The 20,196-nt window shown below is 45.0% G+C and overlaps 2 protein-coding genes across 2 annotated transcripts in view; one reads left to right on the top strand and one right to left on the bottom strand.

Annotated features, from left to right (window-relative positions):
* EAF1 (ELL associated factor 1) overlaps positions 1-5,867 on the bottom strand; it is a 70,569-nt gene extending 64,702 nt beyond the window's left edge. The window contains exons 1-2 of the mRNA XM_078663895.1: positions 5,678-5,867; positions 2,121-2,215 (exon numbers count right to left, since the gene is read on the bottom strand). Of these exons, the coding sequence (XP_078520021.1) occupies positions 2,121-2,215; positions 5,678-5,780 (198 nt within the window). The 5' untranslated portion in view covers positions 5,781-5,867. The remainder of the gene's footprint in view (positions 1-2,120; positions 2,216-5,677) is intronic.
* Positions 5,868-6,358: 491 nt separating this feature from the next.
* METTL6 (methyltransferase 6, tRNA N3-cytidine) overlaps positions 6,359-20,196 on the top strand; it is a 120,651-nt gene continuing 106,813 nt past the window's right edge. The window contains exons 1-2 of the mRNA XM_078664441.1: positions 6,359-6,587; positions 13,457-13,845. Of these exons, the coding sequence (XP_078520567.1) occupies positions 13,555-13,845 (291 nt within the window). The 5' untranslated portion in view covers positions 6,359-6,587; positions 13,457-13,554. The remainder of the gene's footprint in view (positions 6,588-13,456; positions 13,846-20,196) is intronic.

The raw sequence follows: 20,196 nt of genomic DNA, 5'->3' as shown, positions 1-20,196 counted from the left end.
GCTGCGTGGGGCCCTTTGGCACGATTTGGCTCAACGCGTTGGCCCGGTCACTTGCCAGCTGGCTTGTGGTCCCTGTGCCGACGAACTACAAAAGAAGACTCGTGATTCTGGTTGCTCCAGATCCACACCAGCTCCCCTGAAAGGGAGCCCCGACTCTGACCTTCCTGGTCCGAGTAAGACGCCATCTTCCAATCCCGCGTGGATTGCTCTTACCAAGGCTTGTTTGCTCCAAACCGGAAGCCGACTGCACCGACGGTGAGAGCCTGCGTGGGACAGATCGTGACCTGCTCCTGGACGTCGCAGATGCCCCAGAGCCCACGTGACAGCGAAGAGAAGCGCCTCGACGACCACCTGATTGCGCCCGACATTGCCTGGTTCCGTCCTGGTTCCACCCTGGTCACTGCTGAGTGACCCAGACTCTGTCCCCTCTGCTTTCAGGTACTCTACAACTTGAGTCCACCCTTGGACTCCACCGGACACTTCGTCTTCACCCTGCCTGCAGCCCTTTCAGCTTCAAGCACCAAGAGCCTGCGTGTCAAAACCCGACGCCACTTCGACCCTGTGCACCCACTTCCTGTGGGTGAGGTAACTTTGCTCCGCCGGTGTTCCCACACTGGTGCACACCTCTAGGGTCTGTGTGTTAAGTTTTGTTCCTCTAGGTTCAGCGGAAGTGTCCTTAAACTTTAACTATTTGACTTTTACGCACCATTGGTTAACATTGGTGCATGCGTGCGCTTTCCGCACATCTCCCGAATCCCGAGGGCCATTCCCGACTTCAGCATTGCTTGTCCTGACTGCTCCCAGCGATTCCTTAGGCCCTAGGCCTAACCACTGTTCGAGTGGCCTCTCTTATACCACTTGTTTAGTATATGGTTCGAGTGGCCCCCTGCCCTCATCCATAATTGTGCAACTTTGTATGTTTAAACAGTGCTTTTGATTTAACGCTTGTGCCCCTTTATTCATAAAGAATACTGGGGATTGTTTTTAGTAATAAACACATATATTTTTATAATATATACTTGTGTGGTGTCCTTTCATTTGGTATTACAGGATTGTATGTGGTAAAACAGCTCGCTTAACACGACCTCTTAAGTTAAGCCTTTAGGCTGCTTAGTCCATGCTACCACTAGGATAGCTTGTCTAATAAGGTTGACTTACAACCAGACACCATAAGGGGATTGTTTGGTCAGGTAGTAGGTGGTTCCAGAATTGGAAACATCCCCTACCAGGCCAACTTCTCACACCCGCCCTCTATCAAACCAAGTTTTTAGAGGGCGAGAACAGCCGATGATGAAGCATGACACCGGGCGGTGTGTGAGGCCAGTCCGTAACTTTTTATGAGATGCCCCCTTTGGCAACGCATCTCCGCCTAACTCTGTAAATACCTTTAGAAACACAATCTAGGGGCAATTCCTTTCAGTTCCCTGAAACCAACATGGCCTGAACAAAGATTAGTAAAGGACTTTCAGGAATCCTTTTTCTGCTGGATGTGTGTGCGCAACAGCGAGCCAAAGAACAGAGAGGTGTTAGTAGTCTACTGGTCCATCTCCACCTCGTCCATGTGGCGGTCTCTTGTAGTACCTCCATTTTTTTTCTCATCTGCTTTTGTGCTCTCTTGTACTCTGTCATGCTGGGCTTAGTCCTAGCCTCCATTGTCTGGTCTGATTACTGCTGAGGCCTCTGAATTACAGACACAGATCCTTTGTCCCATAATTCCCCATGAATGAGGTCCCATTCTCTGTGGCGAGGAAGCGAATGAACCCACTGTGCTTCCTGCTGCTAGCTCAACCCAGCAGCCATCAAGGCTCTTCTGTATCAACATCACCCTACCAACTCCCTGCCTCAATGCTTTACTGTGACAAACTCAACTCTCAGATGTGCTCTCTACCAATCCTGGTGAGATAATATAATAAAGAAATATATTTAGTAATTCACAGATGTAAGTAAGGCAAGCGTAACATATAAAATGGAAAAAAGATGGATGAATGATATGCAACATTAAAAAAGTTGTATAATCTTCCATGAAGATCAATGTAGCAAGATTACGTTTAAAACGCTCATATAATACCAGTAATAGAGTAATAATCATGATAAGAAGTAATTGAAAAGGCAAATCTTACTGGGATATGTGGCAAAGTAATTGTAACTTCATCTCCTTTTCCAACCTGCAGCTCTCCTTCACAGGAGGTGTCAATCGAAGCTGGTTTGAAATCATCTAATCAAGGAAAGGGAAAACATTAAAAAAAGTGCAGAACATTTGCATTCTGTTTCTATGTTTCCGGGAATAATGCTACCATATCAGTGACTTTGTTTTTCAAGATAAAGGGTTGCGGCTGGTGATACAGTCTAGATGCCAACACCAGCGAGGTGTAAGTGTCCAAACAAAAATGGCCAGTGAGGTCACTGTAAACAATGTAGCACTTCAATAGCCACAGCCCCTTTTATTACATAATTCAGATGCTGCAGAAAAAAAGGTTTGTATAGTACATTTTGTATACGGATGCTACTCAAGGTAATGTGATATAGGCATCTTATTTCTAGATCGGCATCAAGGGATAATGAGTGCATACCTAGCTTTAAGCTTACTGTGCCACCACTTGGAACGAAAAATAAATGAAATAAAATCAATGTAAATGAATTAGTGACAAGAATAAAATACAACATAAAAATAAAGTGTTGTTAAAGTGCAGACCAGGCGCTAGTAGAACAAGAAGCTTGTGGGGGGCACACCATTCTATGAAAATTACACTCGGGATTCCAAGACTATTGACTTTATGTATCAAGGATCTAAATCGCGAATATGAATGTGCCATTGAAAGAGTAAGTGCAGAACAGAGTGGTGAAGTCTCAATAAAAGAGGCTGGTGATACGAATGCTGGTGTATCTGGCATTTTATGTGAGAGGAGAATCGGAACAATCAACACTAGAGGATGTCAAAATGTGCAACAGTGCAACATTTTGAGAACAACTATCAAGGTTTCTGACAACTTAGTACCTTGAACATTTCTACATGCAGTAGAAATATCTTTCGTCTCAAGTAGCGTGTAACCTTAAACTACCAAAAGACAATGGTTAGCAGCAGCAAGTTTGAAAGAAGCTTTGTTTTCCTTTTGATCTCCTTGGAAGCTCCATCTGATTATAGAAGCACGGATGTACAGAGCTGGGGGTGTGCTAAGCACAGCTGTGGACGGTTAAAGTGAATCAGGGGATCTCTATTGCCTAGTAGCGCAGTGTCAGTATGCACACCATTGGTGCCATAGGGATGTGCACCGTCCAATATGACAGACCTGAGCACGAGCAAGCTGGGGTCCGGTTACGATCTCTCTTTCCATTCCCTTGGCTCCCACAGGTATTCTAACCCTCTCTACCACCTGCTGGGCATGACAAAAACGTCTCCAATTACTTAGTAGAGATCTTTTATATTCTCCTTAAACTACCTTTTGCGGATAACGAATGGCTACCCTCTGCACTAAAGGTCATCGTCAAAAATACGCTGACGCAGCATGCACTACACATGTTCTGGCATCTATTCCTGCGTGGTCAAATTATTTATCATGTCGATGACGTGCGTTTTGCCGCTGGAACTCAAATGGACCATTTTGTCTTGCATCACGTCCACAGTGCACTGCATGCACAGATATCTCCTCTTATCCACTCGCCCCTGCAGAGTTCACCCCATTGACCACATTCATAGATGATGCAGACGGAGTATACCTTGTTTCTAACCTCTATCACGCTAGCCTGGCTTGACTGTCTGCCAGGAACGGTCGTATTCGGGACTTATGGGAGCATGAATTACAACGACCTCTGCTAGATGAAATTTTGTATTATTCCTGTCAACAAACAAAACTCAGTTCCCCCAATCACAGACATAAATGTATACACCTTAATTGTGCGGACTACTCTAGCACCATATCCCCTCTTAACACTGCTGGGCTACGAGCATTATGATCCGAAAGGGGTCTGCAGGTTTACCGCGCTAGCGTTACTACTCTCAAAATGTGATAAAAGCTTGGCATTGGGGCAGCAGACGCCACATGACTGTGGCTATACCAACAGTTATGTTTTGGTATTCCCACAATGCCGGTCACTGCAGATATGTCCTCTATAAATGCCTTAGTAACTAGAATGCCAGTCCATGTTGTGTGTCAGGATTTGTTTATGCTGCCATAATGTGGAATGCCAACACAATGTTCAGACAGACGTGCAGTGAGACAGTATTTGATATTACCAGTAGACCTGGAGACGGATGGTCCATAAATACAGACTAGGCACACAGCTGACCGTGCTATTGACTGGTGTGGCAGTGTACAAGCCATAGTCCATTTCACATTTCTGCAGGCAGTGGGGATGTCCTGCGTCTCAAGTAGCATGTAACCGCAGGCTTTCAAAAGACACTGGTTAGGAGCAGCAAATTTAAAAGTAGTTTCGTTTTCCTTTTAACCTCTTGGAAGCTCTTTCTGATCCTTTCTTCCACAAAGACACGTGAAATATTTACTTCTGTCAGCAGGCCCATTAACCATGTCACCAGTGTCTAAATGTTATCCAAGTGTGCCCAAGGAAGCGCAGATGTACAAAGCACAGCTGTGGACGTTTAAAGTGAAGCTGGGGATGTGTTGAGCAGTAGGCTAGGCATGGTGCACCTGTCGTAGATTATTCCACCACTGTTTTTTTTTACTTTTTAAAAAATTGAACATTTGACTTATTTCAATAATATGTACGTTATTGTTTATATGTATGCAACTGAGTGCATTTTATCTCGGATTAGTGCAGTACATCGGTTCTCAGTCAAAACAGAAATGGGACCATACATAGACACCTACCATGTAGTATCTGTTTTAATTGGCACCTCTGTCAGTGCTTATCACTATTAATACAGATTAGGCATCATGCACTCTGGTCAAAAGAGGTGAAAATGAAAGACGTAATTAGAGATACCGGGGAGGGGGTAAGGGGGGTGAATGAAATGCCTACAAAGGAAAATACTTCTTTTGGGGGAAGTGTCCAGTCCACCAATAGCTGTAAACTGGTGCTTTTCACGTTTACAACTCCAAACAGCTTCTAACCACATTAAAAAGAAAAAATACAAACGAAGTGCACTAAAACTGCTAGGTTCAAAATGTCTGCTCAGTCTTCCAAAATGTTCCTATTGTCAGATTTAAACTTGGAGGACATGAAGCAACAGAGAGAATAGGAGGTGTTCTGTGGAAAGTGGATATCGGTCAGGTGTGGGGCATAACCTTTATAAGAATAGTCATTTGCTTTTCAATTTCCAGAATTCTGACTGCACAATAAAGTTTTATTTAGTACCAGATCAAGCATTGAAAGACAGCCCATGCCGATTAGGATAAACCCTTGATTACACACAGGCCACGGGTCTTATAAAAAATGTTTTTTCATCTACGATGCCTTGGCCTTTCTATACACTCCACTCATTTTCATTCCATTTAGAGCACTAGACTGCACATTATATAGTTTGGGATGAGTCGTGCACTATTTGTCTCAACTTTGTCGCAGGATTGTCCCTCACAACTACGACTCTTTTTTTTAGCTACTCAAACATCTTTCCTCCTCCCAGTATTCGCAATAGTGATTCACACCTGTGGCCCTAGCTCATGGATGATAATTTGTCTGTACCCTCCACTGTCAGCTGTACTCAAGCTATCCGGATACTCACATCGGATGGTGTGGAAGGCCGCCTTCGGCCTTTTCTCGAAGCTTTCGCCCAGCCTCAATCCGTGCTCCTCCCGGTCCAACAAGGGGTTCGGATTCCCGTTCATTGCCTAAAAACAACGATCACCCACAGACTGTAAACAAACCCGGGAGACCAGACAGACGGTAGAGGCGGGGCCTACGGGGGAGGGTCGAAAGGAGGAGGGGCTTGGACATGCAGGGGCGGAGCTCGGGCGAGGGGGAAGAGCCGCATAAGGCGGACGTCTGGAGGGGGTGGCGGAGATTAGAATGGAGTTGAGCCCCGCTATGGCCGCCATCTTGCTCGTCCTATAGCCGCAACAAAACCTGTCCAGCTCATTAAAACATATTCTTATTTTAACTGTCACACTTCATCATTTTCTTTAATTGACTCACTGCATTATTTTTTCATGAAACAGAACGTTAATGATTCCACAGTAAGCTTGATTGATCTAAAACATTTTTATTTTCATTATTCCAAAGATAACACACTTTAGAAATTTTCTTCGTGCGCTGATATCTGAACTTTTGCAATTTGTAATGGTTCCCATCTTAAGCATCACTAGTCTATGTTGGGACTTAGTTCCAAAATGGCATCCATGTTTCTCGCTAAAATAGATTATCCCAATAGTATTATGTTTCTCGATCATTGCGCATGCGCCGATCATTTTAAACGGTGGGTTAAAGAAACACTTGCCTGACTTAAAGTTGGCCGGTTCTGGGTACTTGGTACTGCAGCGTGTGAGCTGTAGTAGCGAAAGTGTCTGGTTTATTTCAGTATGAAGAAATCTATGGTGCACTACTATAGTGAGAAAGAAATGTATAGTTTCGGACGATAAAAGCGATGATTGCGGAGAAGTGTTACCTTTCGTTTCTATGTTCTTGGATGCGGACAGGTATGATGAGAATTATCAACAAATTCGAATTTTACTTTGCTAGCACTAGCAATTAGAAGGTTGTTAAATGGTGATTTAAATAATAACGAAAGCGAAAACGCATAACATTTGCAGGTCCCATGGGATGGGGAATGATTAGTTGTGAGATTTATTTTAGTGGTTTTCTTTCTTTTACACTTTAAATCACATACAAGTTACAACAGAACATATTCATCTTGGTCTCTTTTTTTATCAACATTGAGTAGAATCTAACATTTGATACATCTTGTAAATGCTCTCTAGAGTTATGGAGCCCTTGATTCGCTTCAATGAGACTCCCATGGAACCAGTTTTGGCGGCATGACAAAAACCATATTTGGGCCCAGCAGTCCACAAACAGCAGGATAGAATAGGCCTGCCCTCGTGACCGACAGCACTGAAATCAAATGTGCTTCCCTTATGGGACTTTCAGATAGGGAGCCAAAATGCCTTTGCCTTCTGGAAAGTTAACCCTTTGCACTGTAAATGCCACATGCCTTCTGGGCTGTTGTGTCCATGTCCTCTGGCGAAACCTACAGTTAAACTGCCAGACCACATGGAAAACGTTATTTTTCGACTTGGCTGGTGATGGTTTGGACACCTACAAACAGATTTTGAAATGCAGCCTGGATTCCAATGGCACACAGCTGGGTCCATGGGCACATCTGTCATGCTATGTCACCCCAGTTGGTTGGGTTTCATTATCTTCTAAGGGCATTTCCGGCAACCCTCATGTACATGCACTTTGATGGCATACAGCTGTTTGGAGAGAAGGCTGACTCATTCTTGGAACACTTAAAAAAAAAAAACCGACTTACAGCTTGTTCTTTGGGCCTAGCCTTCCCAATGAGACAGTTTCACCAAAAATAGAGGAAGTTTAGAGGCTACTACACAACCCAAGCTTTACTGCAGCACCAACCTTCACAGTTGCTCCTAACAGTGCCAACAGATGTAATGCTCCTTTTGGGGCAGAGGTGAATCTAGGAGTCATTTCTCAAATCCTTTCTAACCCCAACCCTTAACATTGTGATCATTGGTGGGGGAGAAGGGGGGTTAGAGCCATCACAAAGGCTCTGTGGGTCGTCAAGCTAATCCACAAAGGCTATGCCATTCCATTTCTTTCCTCCCCTCCAGAGTGTCCTCTCTCCCACCAAGACCTGCACTCTGACAAGTGCCTTCATTTTAAGGAGGAAATATTTGCCCCACTCAATAACATGGATATAGAGGAGGTGCTTTTTGAAGAAAGGAAGCCTAAAACACTCGTTAGATTTTCCAATTTATTTTGAAATTCTTTTCTCTTTTTCTCTTTTTTTCATTTAAAGATACTTTTTTTTCCTTTTTTTAGGACAAACTTTTACATAAATACAACACGTGTTGTAGTAATTTAGCTTTTAGTTGCACTGTAAATATCTATCTTTTCACTTTGTGAATCTTTTTGTAAATTTTGCATTTTAGTGCATTAGAAAGACTGATGTAGGATGCGCTCCGTTGTTTGGTAGTTCCCTCTGGTTTGCAAAATCATTAAATAGGGTAGATTAACCAGGAAGGGTTAATGTGGTATGGTTGTATTTTAGTATGGGTTATAAATGAGTTTGAATGCAGATGATTGAATGTGTGAAGTCTATGACAAAGTGAGAGTCTGGTGTCTGTAGATAGAAAGCTACTTTAGATGTTGTATTTATGTAAAAGTTTGTCCTAAAAAAAGAAAAATGTTTCTTTAAATGAAAAAAAGAGAAAAAGAGAAAATAATTTCAAAATAAATTGGAAAACCTAATGAGTATTTTAGGCTATCTTTGATTCATTTCTTTGGTTTGCCAACAAATAATAACTAATTGATGATCAGTATTGGCATTGTTGGTTGGCTTTGTTATAAGGGCTCAGCCTTACTGATTGGAGCCAAGACCCATTATTGTTTTGTTGTTTTGAAGAAAGGGGCATTGAGTTTTACTCTCCTTATGTCCTGTTCCATATGAAGGATGGGGGTCTGAGGCTCATCTTCGATCTTTGCCTCTTGAACTTAATGATTTGACAAGCCAAGTTCACAGTGCTGTCTCTGAGCCAAATACTGCAGGCCAGTGCTTAATTTGAGCCTGCGGGGGCCACAGGTACTTATTTCTGGGGACCGCCACTTATTTTTCCTACTCAGAGATTTCCCAAGATCAAAAAAGAAAAAAACGCCCAAAGGAGTAAGAAGGAGGAAGTGAAAGATGGAAAACCCATCACAATGGGGAAACCTGCAACAGTGAGATAAAGGGGAGAGGTGTCTCTGGTAGTGGATTGAAGAGGCCTGAGGTGGATTGTAGAGGCCTGAGGTGGCTTGAAGAGTATGCAACATTCGTATTAGTGCTAATATTTAATAGTACCAGCTGCTGGCTTATGAGCACAGCATTGGGCACTCATTCTTTTACAAATTAAGCACTGCTGCTGGCCCTCAGTGCGGGGAAATTGGGTGGCATCCATAGACATCTAGGATGCTTATTTATAGACCACGTATCTACCGCCGCAGGTGTTACCTGAGATTCACAATGAGGTACCAGCACGATTTGTTCACAGTCCTATCATTTGGTCTATCAATCGCACCACATGTCCTTGCAAAAGTGATAGCAGTTGTGTTGGCTTCATCACGATAGTCATACGTCCATATATTCACATACTTGGATAACTGATTGGTGAAAGCAGAGTCCGCAGCGCTTGCTAAAGAGCAGCCTCAATGTACCATGACTGTCTTTCACAACTGGGGCTTCACAATCAACCCAAGAAATCTTCTCTCACCTCTACGTAGAGGCTAGAATCTGTAGGAAGATTGTGTCCACCAGAAATATTGTAACAAAAAGTAACTTATTTTTCAATGTGGAAATACCTCTGCTCAATACTAGTGAATATCCATCTGTGGTAGGCTGTAGGTGCCAATAAGCAGGCATATCCGTCATGGATGGACAAGTTTTGGAGTTCTCTCCCCTCCCCCAAAAATCTTATGAAACTGTAATGTCAAATGGTGCATTGAGACAGGGGATTTCTCCTAATGTGAGTGGAAATAAAGTTCAGATATTTAGTTAAAGATAGAAGGATCTGCCTCTGTGTTTGCTTAATTAAATCTGTGGTACTGTAAGGTTATTCAAAGAGGCTGAGTGAAGAATATGAGAGGAGCTAAAGGGAGAACGTTTGTTCCTGAAGTAGGCTGGCCCTGAAATATATATAGTTTGCCAGTAAAGCAGAGAGCTTTGAAAATTACATTTACACACCGGAAGCCAGTGAGGGCTTTAAGAATGATCATAAATCTGAGCCTGATGTGGGAGATCTAGAATGAGGTGGGCTGCTGAATTCTACACAACCTGAAGTTGGTGAAGGAGGTAATATGGTGCACGAAAAAAAAAGTGAATTCCCACTCTCAAGATGTGAGGTGTTAAAGGCCTGAACTACAGTTCTGTGGGAGTTTGAAGAAAGTAATGGAAACATTTTGTGTAACATTTGTAGTATAGGAAAGATGTTGCACCCATATGACTAATTTGGGTAGAAAAGGATAGCTTTGTTTAAAACACTGTGCTCCGGTGTTTTTGATGAGTTTACAGACGTGGGTGAGTCTTCTAGTTTACCAGGCCACCACAGAGGTGACCAGACCAAGGACTGTTTACCAAATATAAGTACCTCTGTCTTATCACCGCTGAGTTTGAGACAATTCGGCCTCATCCACTTGGCAACAGCCTTAATGCATGCCCAAAGGTTGTCTCAAGTTTAGGAACATTTTTCAGAAATGGACGCAATTTTTGGGTGTCATCTGTGTAAGAAATAATGTTAAACACGCCAATGTGACTTGTGGGGAGATGAAAATGTTAAATAGAGCCGGGAGTTTAATGAGGATACCTGGGGTAAGATATACTGAATGGAGTCAGGCGTGAACTGGAATGGAAGAAAAGTGACCGTCTGATTTCTGTCCTACAGAAATAAATAAAGCCATTCCAGCTCTAGGTTGCAGATGCCAAAGTTGACCAGGTGAGTGACGAGGACAGAGTGAGAGACTGTGTCCAAAGCCACGATGCGGTGCACCCTCCTTGGCCCAGAATGGTTCTAAGGTCATCTACCATTACCAATACTGCACTTACAGTGCTGCACATCGGACGGTCAAAGAACTAGGATCAGCAGAAGGCATTTTGAGATTCCGTACAAGCATGGCCTGCTTCTGTGTGGTCGGCACTGAGGCACTTGTCAATGTAATGTAAAAGATCAGATCAACTGCCATGTTTAAGATGTGAGGGGGCAGGTGTCCAGAGGAGAACTTAATTTAGTGGACTGAACTAACATCATGACCTAATTGTTTGGCAAAAAGGCAAATTCAGTCATCGAGGAGCCTCTGGGCTTGGTTTCAATTAGCTGAGAAAAGTAAGTATTTGGCATTTGGTTCCGCTTCATTGCAGTGTGAATTACATAAGCTATTTTTCAGGGTGAAGAGGCGTGATTGCTATGAGCTTGATAAGCCTGCATATTTCTTTGCGTTAATAAACTCCCAGCGAATTTGTTTTTGGATTGGTCCGCGGACCACCCTGCTATGCTGAGAACACACCTTGCCAGCAGGCATCGGTAGCAGTACTTGTTCGGACCTTCAACAACATATCCTAGGACGGCTTGTTGGCCTTCTTCCCCGCTAGGTGCTGTACATTGCTATGGCTTCTATGCCGCATGTGCAGCCTCCGCAAACAGTTTGATGATATTGTGGAAGGTGATTTGCTACCTAATTGATAACGGAGTAAGCATCCACCACATTCCATTTGGATGTGGTAGGACACCAGAGTCTTTGGAAAGTCTTTTTTGTGTAGGGTTCATATGATGCCAACAATGTTGGAATAGGTTTCATAGGTTTCACCAGCTGATCGTATGGTGTGCGTAGTTCTTTTTGACACACATTTCTTTTTAGAAATGCCTCCATTTTGCTACTCTTTATTTACTGTTAACTTGTTATTTTGGCCCAGCAAAGCCACTTCATGTACACATTGGCAGATCACACCAGTGGGTTAGGTACATCAATGTTTTTTTTAGGGGCATTTTCATTAACTGGTTCAGTTTTATTTTCCAGTAAGCGTCTCTCAACCAAAAACTGACTTGGGGCTTCTTGTGGAGCGTCTTAGTCCAACATGTATAAGAATTTATCTTACATGAAACACTAACCGTTGTTGACATATTATTATGGCTCTTTCTACCAACCTAAATACTCCTCTTCCCCATTCTTTGACACCATGGGATTCTACCCACTGCAAACGTCTGCCATAAGCATGCTGTTACCCCCTGGCTCCCCATTCTCCCAGGTCTGAGTTACCACCCAGAGCTAGGTATAACTACCACTCATCCTAGACCAACACAATGGTGCACCTAATATATGTAATCGTTTAGTAAATGTAATGAAGACAATATAGTGGAGACTTATCAACAGGCAACTGTCATATAGAAAGGGAGATAGTACCCTTCTTCACTGTAGCCTCTTACCAAGAGCATCTCCCTGGCACCACACAAAACAGGTAATCTCCATGCCTGGTTTTATTTAGCTCCAATCCGAGTCCTGACTGGGATCTCACCTCCAAGGAACCTCCTTTTGCAGGCGAGATGTTTTGTTATTGGTGTATGTGTGTTTTTCCCCGTGCCTCTAGTCTGTCCCCAACATGAATTTATGGTTTTGGTTGCAGACTCCACCCAATTTATGGTGAATTTACGAAGTAGGATAAAGGCGAGTAAAGATGCCCTGAATCTGTTCTGACCTTTGTGTACTTGGAATTTAGGGCTAAATGTAGGTAAAAAGGTTTTGCAGATTCTAAAATACCGAATTTTACCGATTCGGTATTTTAGAATCGGTAAAACCTATGTAGGTAATTATTCGATATTTTTTACAGAATCGTTAAGATTCGTTAATTACCGAATCGGTATTTACCGATTCCGTAATTGCCATTCATTCCTATAGGCCTGGAGGCCCAGGTGGCACAGGTGTAAATGCACATATTTGCATTTACATAGGAATTCGTTATTTACCACCAACTATTAGTTGGTGGTAAATAACGAATCCTTAAAGCCCTGTAGCACTGTTTACAGTGCTACCTACATTTCGAAATACAGCTTCGGTAATTTTACAGATTCGGTAATTTTACAGATTCGGTGAATTTTCCGAATCGATAAAATTACCGAATCTGTATTTTTTTATGCCCTGCATCTCAGTATCCAAATACCGGTCGGTAACGGCCGAAATAAGGTATTTTCGTCCGTTACCGACCGGTATTTGGATACCTACATCAGGCCCTTAGTTGGGATAGGGAACGCTGGCTTTTAAACCTTCTTTAAATGATATTCAAAACCTTTACCCCAGTATATTTTATTGTGTGAATAGTGTAGACTACTGTAGTTTTTAGAATCTACTGTTTCACCAAATGCCATCTATTTTGATAAATCCCTTGCCTGTCCTTCTGCTGGGTCCTCAGCCTTTTTATTTATTATCCAGGCAACATTTTGCCCTCTATATTCTCAAGTTCTGCAGCAACTGATTCTATTTATAAAGGATACCATCTTGAAAAAAGGTGTCTAATAGGTTTGTGTAAAGGCTTGGAAAAATGGTTATATTTTAGAAAAAAGAAAACGAAAGAATGGCAGATCAGATATATATTGTAGGAGTGCACAACTACATGTAGGATAGATTGGATGTATGTGTACTTTTTGTATGGCTTGGACAATGGAAACAATTATTGTGGTACGCTCTACTGGTTCCTAAGAATTTAGGGAAAAGTAGTTCAGATGTCAACTACTAAAATGATTTAATCTCGCACAGTGTGAAGAAGCTTTTGCTTTCCACTACATAATAGATATTGTTTTTCTTTTAGATATGACCTGCTGAATCAGGTTCTCCTCACAAATGATCACGCATTTGGTGAGTAAAGTTCATGAGCGGGTATAGAAAATACATCCGATTCCGAATCACATGGATAACTTGGACACCTATACTGTGGGGATAAAGGATGCAGCTGACTCCGTTCATACACCAGAGGAAGCACCCTTCCAGAGGAAAGCGCACCATGTGCGTGCTCTAACCCTAGAAGAAGCGGGAAAGCTGGACAAAGACTGCAGCACAGTGTCTGATTTCAAACAAATGAAACTGGAGAAAGAGGCTCAGAAGAACTGGGACCTTTTTTACAAGAGAAACAGTGTTAACTTCTTCAAAGACCGGCACTGGACAACGCGAGAGTTTGAGGAACTGAAGGCTTGTAGAACGGTGAGGTTTTTCTAATTCGTTACCATACATTATTTGTTAGTGTTTCAGCGAGCATTGGGAAATCAGTGAGTTCTGTAGGTCTTTAAAACCCCCTTGATGGTGACATTGTGCCCAACCTGATAACTAGGACACAATGCTAGAAATTTACTTCAAATGTATTTCACTCTTCTTTTGTCAGTTCCTCTCCCAAAATGTCATCGTCTTTTTAAAGTAGAATTATAGTAATATGGCTTTTCACACAGCATATGCCACAATTCTCGTTTTCTAGTTATCCAGTTTGATGGCACTTATTTGTTTGATCTTGGATGAATAAAAAGCCTTGATAGGATATCTGAAAGGGTGCTACGATTCCCTGGTTATGGATAAAAGGCCATGACCGGGTTACTGGGAATACATTCTGCCTGTGGAGGTGTCTTTCCAGCTTAAAGGTTAGTATGAGTCATTTCATTGTGTCTAGTAATAGGAAAGTCCTGTTATCATTAACATGAAGAAACAAAAATAATTTACAAAGATAGAATTTGGGCGAACCCTCTCCAGCCATTTTTAGGTCTCGCGCCTAGCATTTCAGTGCGCAGCATTGCTTGCGCAGCGAGAGACTTCATGTAGGGGCTTTTGAAATCTGCCCTCACACTCGCACACCCTCGTGCGTGTGTTTTTTTTTTTTTTGTCCTACAATATTGGCCGTTGTGTGCGTCTTTTTAACAAAGACAGCAAGCAATTGCCCAAAGGCGGTCGCTTTGCTCCGCCCATGGCCTATTGGTGGCAGGTACCTGCACAGCCGACATCTGTTTTGCATTATCGTGCCCAGACTCGTGCGCCACAATGCAAAACATATGGCCTGCTCCCTCACACAAGCGCACGCGCTCTCGCGCACCATTCGTGGCTTGTTACGTTTCTTTTAGGCATTCCCTGACTGCCTATGTGCAGTCGCTGTATTTTCCTTGCTGTCTGTTTGCTGAAGCATTCACCCCTTCCACTGGGTGGCCTCTTGAAACCCTTGATCCACAGGCTCCAATCTTCCTAGAAAGGATGGGCGACTTGCAGAGGGCAGAACACTGCGTTCAGCAGCACCAGCAGTATGCTGTGTTTACAGTAAAGTAGAGGTCCTGGCAAGTACCTCCCTGGGGGTGCATGTAGGCGGCTGCCGTTCAGCTAGAAGTTGCCTGCGAGCTAGTAATAAATATTATATATTAGTAGAATGGAGTATTGTCAGCGGTGTTCACCGCATCGCCAGTGCCTGCTTTCAGTTGAAAGAAGGCCCTATTTTCAGGCTGAAGGGGCCGGGTTTGGTGGACCTCTCTCTAAAAGCCGCCATACTGCTCTGAGCACTACTCTTCACCTCCATTGGGTACCTTAAAATATGTTATTTTTAGGAAGCTCCAAAAAGTATTAGAATAGTTCTGTGCTTCCATGACTTGGCCTTGTTTGTCTTGCTCAGTGTGATTTTGGGAGGGAGGGGACGGGTGTTACACTTAAACTGGAATAGATCAGAAATTTACTCAGGGCTCATTGTTTGATACTTGCACGCACCACTCGCGGCTTGTTACGTTTCTTTTAGGCATTCCCTGACTGCCTATGTGCAGTCGCTGTATTTTCCTTGCTGTCTGTTTGCTGAAGCATTCACCCCTTCCATTGGGTGGCCTCTTGAAACCCTTGATCCACAGGCTCCAATCTTCCTAGAAAGGATGGGCGACTTGCAGAGGACAGAACACTGCGTTCCGCAGCACCAGGAGTATGCTGTGTTTATAGTAAAGTAGAGGTCCTGCTAAGTACCTCTCTGGGAGGTGCATGTAGGCGACAGCCGTTAAGCTAGAAGCTGCCTGCGAGATAGTAATAAATATTATAGATTAGTAGAGCGGAGTGTTGTCAGCTGTGTTCACCACATCGCCAGTGCCTGCTTTCAGTTGAAAGAAGGCCCCGTTTTCATGTTGAAGGGGCTAGGATCGGTGAACCTCTCTCTAAAAGCCCAGCGCTATGAGACCTAATGGTGAAATGGGCGCTCTACAAAAACAAATACAAATACAAAATACCATAGTGATTTTGGGAGGGAGGGAGAGGGCGGGTGTTATTCTTAAACTGGAATAGATCAGAAATCTGCTCAGGGCTCATTGTTTGATACTTTCTATTGCAAACGGAATACATGTTTTGGTAAAACAAAAAGTAAGACAGTTTCTTCAGAATCGATGTTGGACATTGCAGGTAACATTTCCACTGATCACTTTTGATTTGGTCAAGTGCTCACCGGTTTCAGCAAATCCAAATTTCTGCAGTTTGTGTATTAACTATCATCAGTTTCGGCAATGTTATGCTGTAGACTTTCTCATTGTTGTTTTCGTAACTTTGTATTGTGTACCACGCTTGTAGAAAAATTGCTTTTAAGAAGATCGCAGCCGATCGTACCCCGTGGGTCAGAATGTGGCTTTACATTTTTTTGCAGATTTATATAGCGCAAACTCGACCGAAGGAGCGCTTTACGTGAGCACCAGTTACCTTACACAAGGACACATTCATATTTTTTTTGGTAGGCACAGGGAGATTAAGTGATTTGCCCAGAATCAAAGGATGTGGGGTCGACCCCAGGCGCAAATCTTGGTTTTACCAGTTCCAAAGTCGGCAGTCTAGCTGTGAGACCACATTAAACTTGCGTCTTCGTTAAGTGGTAGGCAATTGATTTTTAGGTCTGACTTCAAACAGATGTAGCCATCATTAGAAGCTCATGTCTAGGGCTGAGGTATTTTTTTTATTCGGTTGTATACAGAAGTGAATAGCTTGAAAATTATGTAACATTTGCTTCCATCTACCACAGAAGACCTTTTTTTGCTAGGGAGAACGACACAACAATTCAGAACAAGCATTTACAATGCAATGGTCTCGGCATAATTAAAGGTAGAGCTATTGGCATTGCGCATGACATTTTTTTTTTTTAAATCATAAAAAAATGGCATTGTTATTTACATTGCCAATAGCTTAATCGTTAAATAAATGGCATTGTCATTTACAATGCCAATAGCTTAATCGCTCGCAAATGCATGACCTATTGCATTTACACCCACACAGAGCCACACACAAAGCCACCCACACACACATACAGAGCCACCCACACAGAGCCACTCACACAGTCATTCACATAGAGCCCCCTACACAGAGATACCCTCACACAGACAGAGCCACCCACACATAGAGCCACCTACAAAAAAAGCTATCCACACAGAGCCACACACACAGAGCCACACAGACACACACAGAGCCCCCCACACACACTCAGACCCCCCCACACACACTCAGAGCCCCCCCCACACACACAGAGCCCCCCCACACACACAGAGCCCCCCCACACACACAGAGCCCCCCACACACACACAGAGCTCCACACACACACCCAGAGCCACATACACACCCAGAGCCACATAGCCACACAGAGCCTCATACACACACAGGAGAGGAAGCACAGCGAGGGGGCAGGGAAGCAAGCACAGCGAGGGGGCAGGGGAGCAAGCACAGCCAGGGGGCAGGGGAGCAAGCCCAGCCAGGGGCAGGGGGCAGGGGAGCAAGCACAGCCAGGGGGCAGGGGAGCAAGCACAGCCAGGGGGCAGGGGAGCAAGCACAGCCAGGGGGCAGGGGAGCAAGCACAGCCAGGGGGCAGGGGAGCAAGCACAGCCAGGGGCAGGGGAGCAAGCACAGCCAGGGGCAGGGGAGCAAGCACAGCCAGGGACAGGGGAGCAAGCACAGCCAGGGGAGCAAGCACAGCCAGGGGGCAGAGGAGCAAGCACAGCCAGGGGGCAGGGGAGCAAGCACAGCCAGGGGGCAGGGGAGCAAGCACAGCCAGGGGCCAGAGGAGCAAGCACAGCCAGGGGGCAGGGAAGCAAGCACAGCCAGGGGGCAGGGAAGCAAGCACAGCCATGGGAGCAAGCACAGCCAGGGGGGCAGGGAAGCAAGCACAGCCAGGGGGGCAGGGAAGCAAGCACAGCCAAGGGGGAAGGGAAGCAAGCACAGCCAGGGGGGCAGGGAAGCAAGCACAGCCAGGGGGCAGGGAAGCAAGCACAGCCAGGGGGGCAGGGAAGCAAGCACAGCCAGGGGGCAGGGAAGCAAGCACAGCCAGGGGGCAGGGAAGCAAGCACAGCCATGGGAGCAAGCACAGCCAGGGGGGCAAGGAAGCAAGCACAGCCAGGGGGGCAGGGAAGCAAGCACAGCCAAGGGGGAAGGGAAGCAAGCACAGCCAGGGGGGCAGGGAAGCAAGCACAGCCAGGGGGCAGGGAAGCAAGCACAGCCAGGGGGGCAGGGAAGCAAGCACAGCCAGGGGGGCGGGGAAACAAGCACAGCCAGGGGGGCAGGGAAGCAAGCACAGCCAGGGGGGCAGGGAAGCAAGCACAGCCAGGGGGGCAGGGAAGCAAGCACAGCCAGGGGGGCAGGGAAGCAAGCACAGCCAGGGGGGCAGGGAAGCAAGCACAGCGAGGGGGCAGGGAAGCAAGCACAGCGAGGGGGGCAGGGAAGCAAGCACAGCGAGGGGGGCAGGGAAGCAAGCACAGCGAGGGGAGCAAGCACAGCCAGGAGGGCAGGGAAGCAAGCACAGCCAGGGGGGCAGGGAAGCAAGCACAGCCAGGGGGGCAGGGAAGCAAGCACAGCCAGGGGGGCAGGGAAGCAAGCACAGCCAGGGGGCAGGGAAGCAAGCACAGCGAGGGGGCAGGGAAGCAAACACAGCCAGGGGGCAGGGAAGCAAGCACAGCCAGGGGGCAGGGAAGCAAACACAGCCAGGGGGCAGGGAAGCAAACGCAGCCAGGGGGCAGGGAAGCAAACACAGCCAGGGAGCAGAGAAGCAAGCACAGCCAGGGGGCAGGGAAGCAAACACAGCCAGGGGGCAGGGAAGCAAACACAGCCAGGGGGAAGGGAATATATGCTCTCTTTTCCTGGGATGCATAATGACATGATGCAATGACATGCACGCACACACATTTGGTAACCCTATATATGTGCATTTATGAAAAAATACATAGCTTTATTCATAAAGATAATATAAATTATGAAATGACACACGCACATAGTTATATATTTAAGAAAGAAACGCAGGAAGAAAAGAAAGGAAGGAAGGAAGATGGAGCGTGGGAGGGAGAGAGGGAGTATGGAATATGAAAGAGTCAGAAACTGAAAAAATGCTTAATTGCATATGACACTTTTTCAACCCAAGCCTCGAGAAAGTAATTCATTCCAGTGTTTATTGTAAACATGCCTTATGTGGTGTTGATAAAAAGCCTTATTTGCTTGATTCAATATTTCGTCCACTTGTGCCCCCTATAGATATCAGTGACCGTACCATAGAAGTTGCCAAATCGACCTAACGGCGAACATTTCTTTAATTTTTTTTAACAAGTTATTAAATATACTCTCTAAAACGGTATCTTCTTCGATAAATAACACGAGCAGATACCGTTCTAAGTGGCACATTGCATTCACACAACATCTGCACGGGTGGAAGCCTCGGAGCTACAGGTGCTTCCAGACGGGTATGGAGAAGTGTCTATCGGAAGTCACCTGGGATTTTTACATGCCCACACTAACACACTTTCACTGTCTCTGTTTTGAAAGCCTTACACAATGCGGATTGGTTGGATTTTTTTTTTTTAAATGCCATTAACCATCTGCCCTCATCTCTTTTTCCAGTCTCATTTAAGTCTCCCTCAGCTTGATTATTGAGAAATCTGAAGTTTGCACCCTCAGTCTTATTGACCAAGAGATGCCCCTGCTCGTAGGGTGTTGGATGCAGACTGGTGGAGGGAGGGGGGGGGGGTGCACTAGTTATCGGGAGTAAATGGCTGTTATTTATTTTATCCAGAGGTGTCAGAGCGCTTTACATTAGAACGAAGAAAGTTAAATAAGGAATGAGTCTTATAGGTACTCCTGGTGGAATTGACATATCAACAAGTTGCAGATACAATCAGGCTCACAAAAACGAAAGGCTGTTTGGTACTGTGCCGTGGGGTGGTGAATCGAGGGTCGGGTGGTGCTCACCAGGAAGTGGGCAGGGTATTAGTTATCAATGGGTAATCAGGGTTGTTAATCTCAGGTGGGGGTGTTAGGGGCACGAATAACCTGGAGTAAATACCTGTTAGGTTCTGGGTCGTGGGGTTGGTGACTCGAGGGTCGGGTAGTACTGAGGATAACTGTGGCTGATGACTGATATGAAGTCAGTGGGAGTCTATCGCCAGAGGCGGCCGTGAAACAGAAAATGGAGTGTTCACTAGGATGCATTTCTATGGCTGATAACTGGAGGCTGTCATTAAACAACACCAAACCCTCCCAGTGATAGCGAGTCTTCTCGGGGGGGGGGGGGGGGGTTCTCCCTCCTCACCAGCTCAT

This window comes from Lissotriton helveticus, chromosome 10 (assembly GCF_964261635.1).
Source record: "Lissotriton helveticus chromosome 10, aLisHel1.1, whole genome shotgun sequence".
Lineage (NCBI taxonomy): Eukaryota > Metazoa > Chordata > Amphibia > Caudata > Salamandridae > Lissotriton > Lissotriton helveticus.
This window is presented reverse-complemented; position numbering and strand designations above follow the sequence as displayed.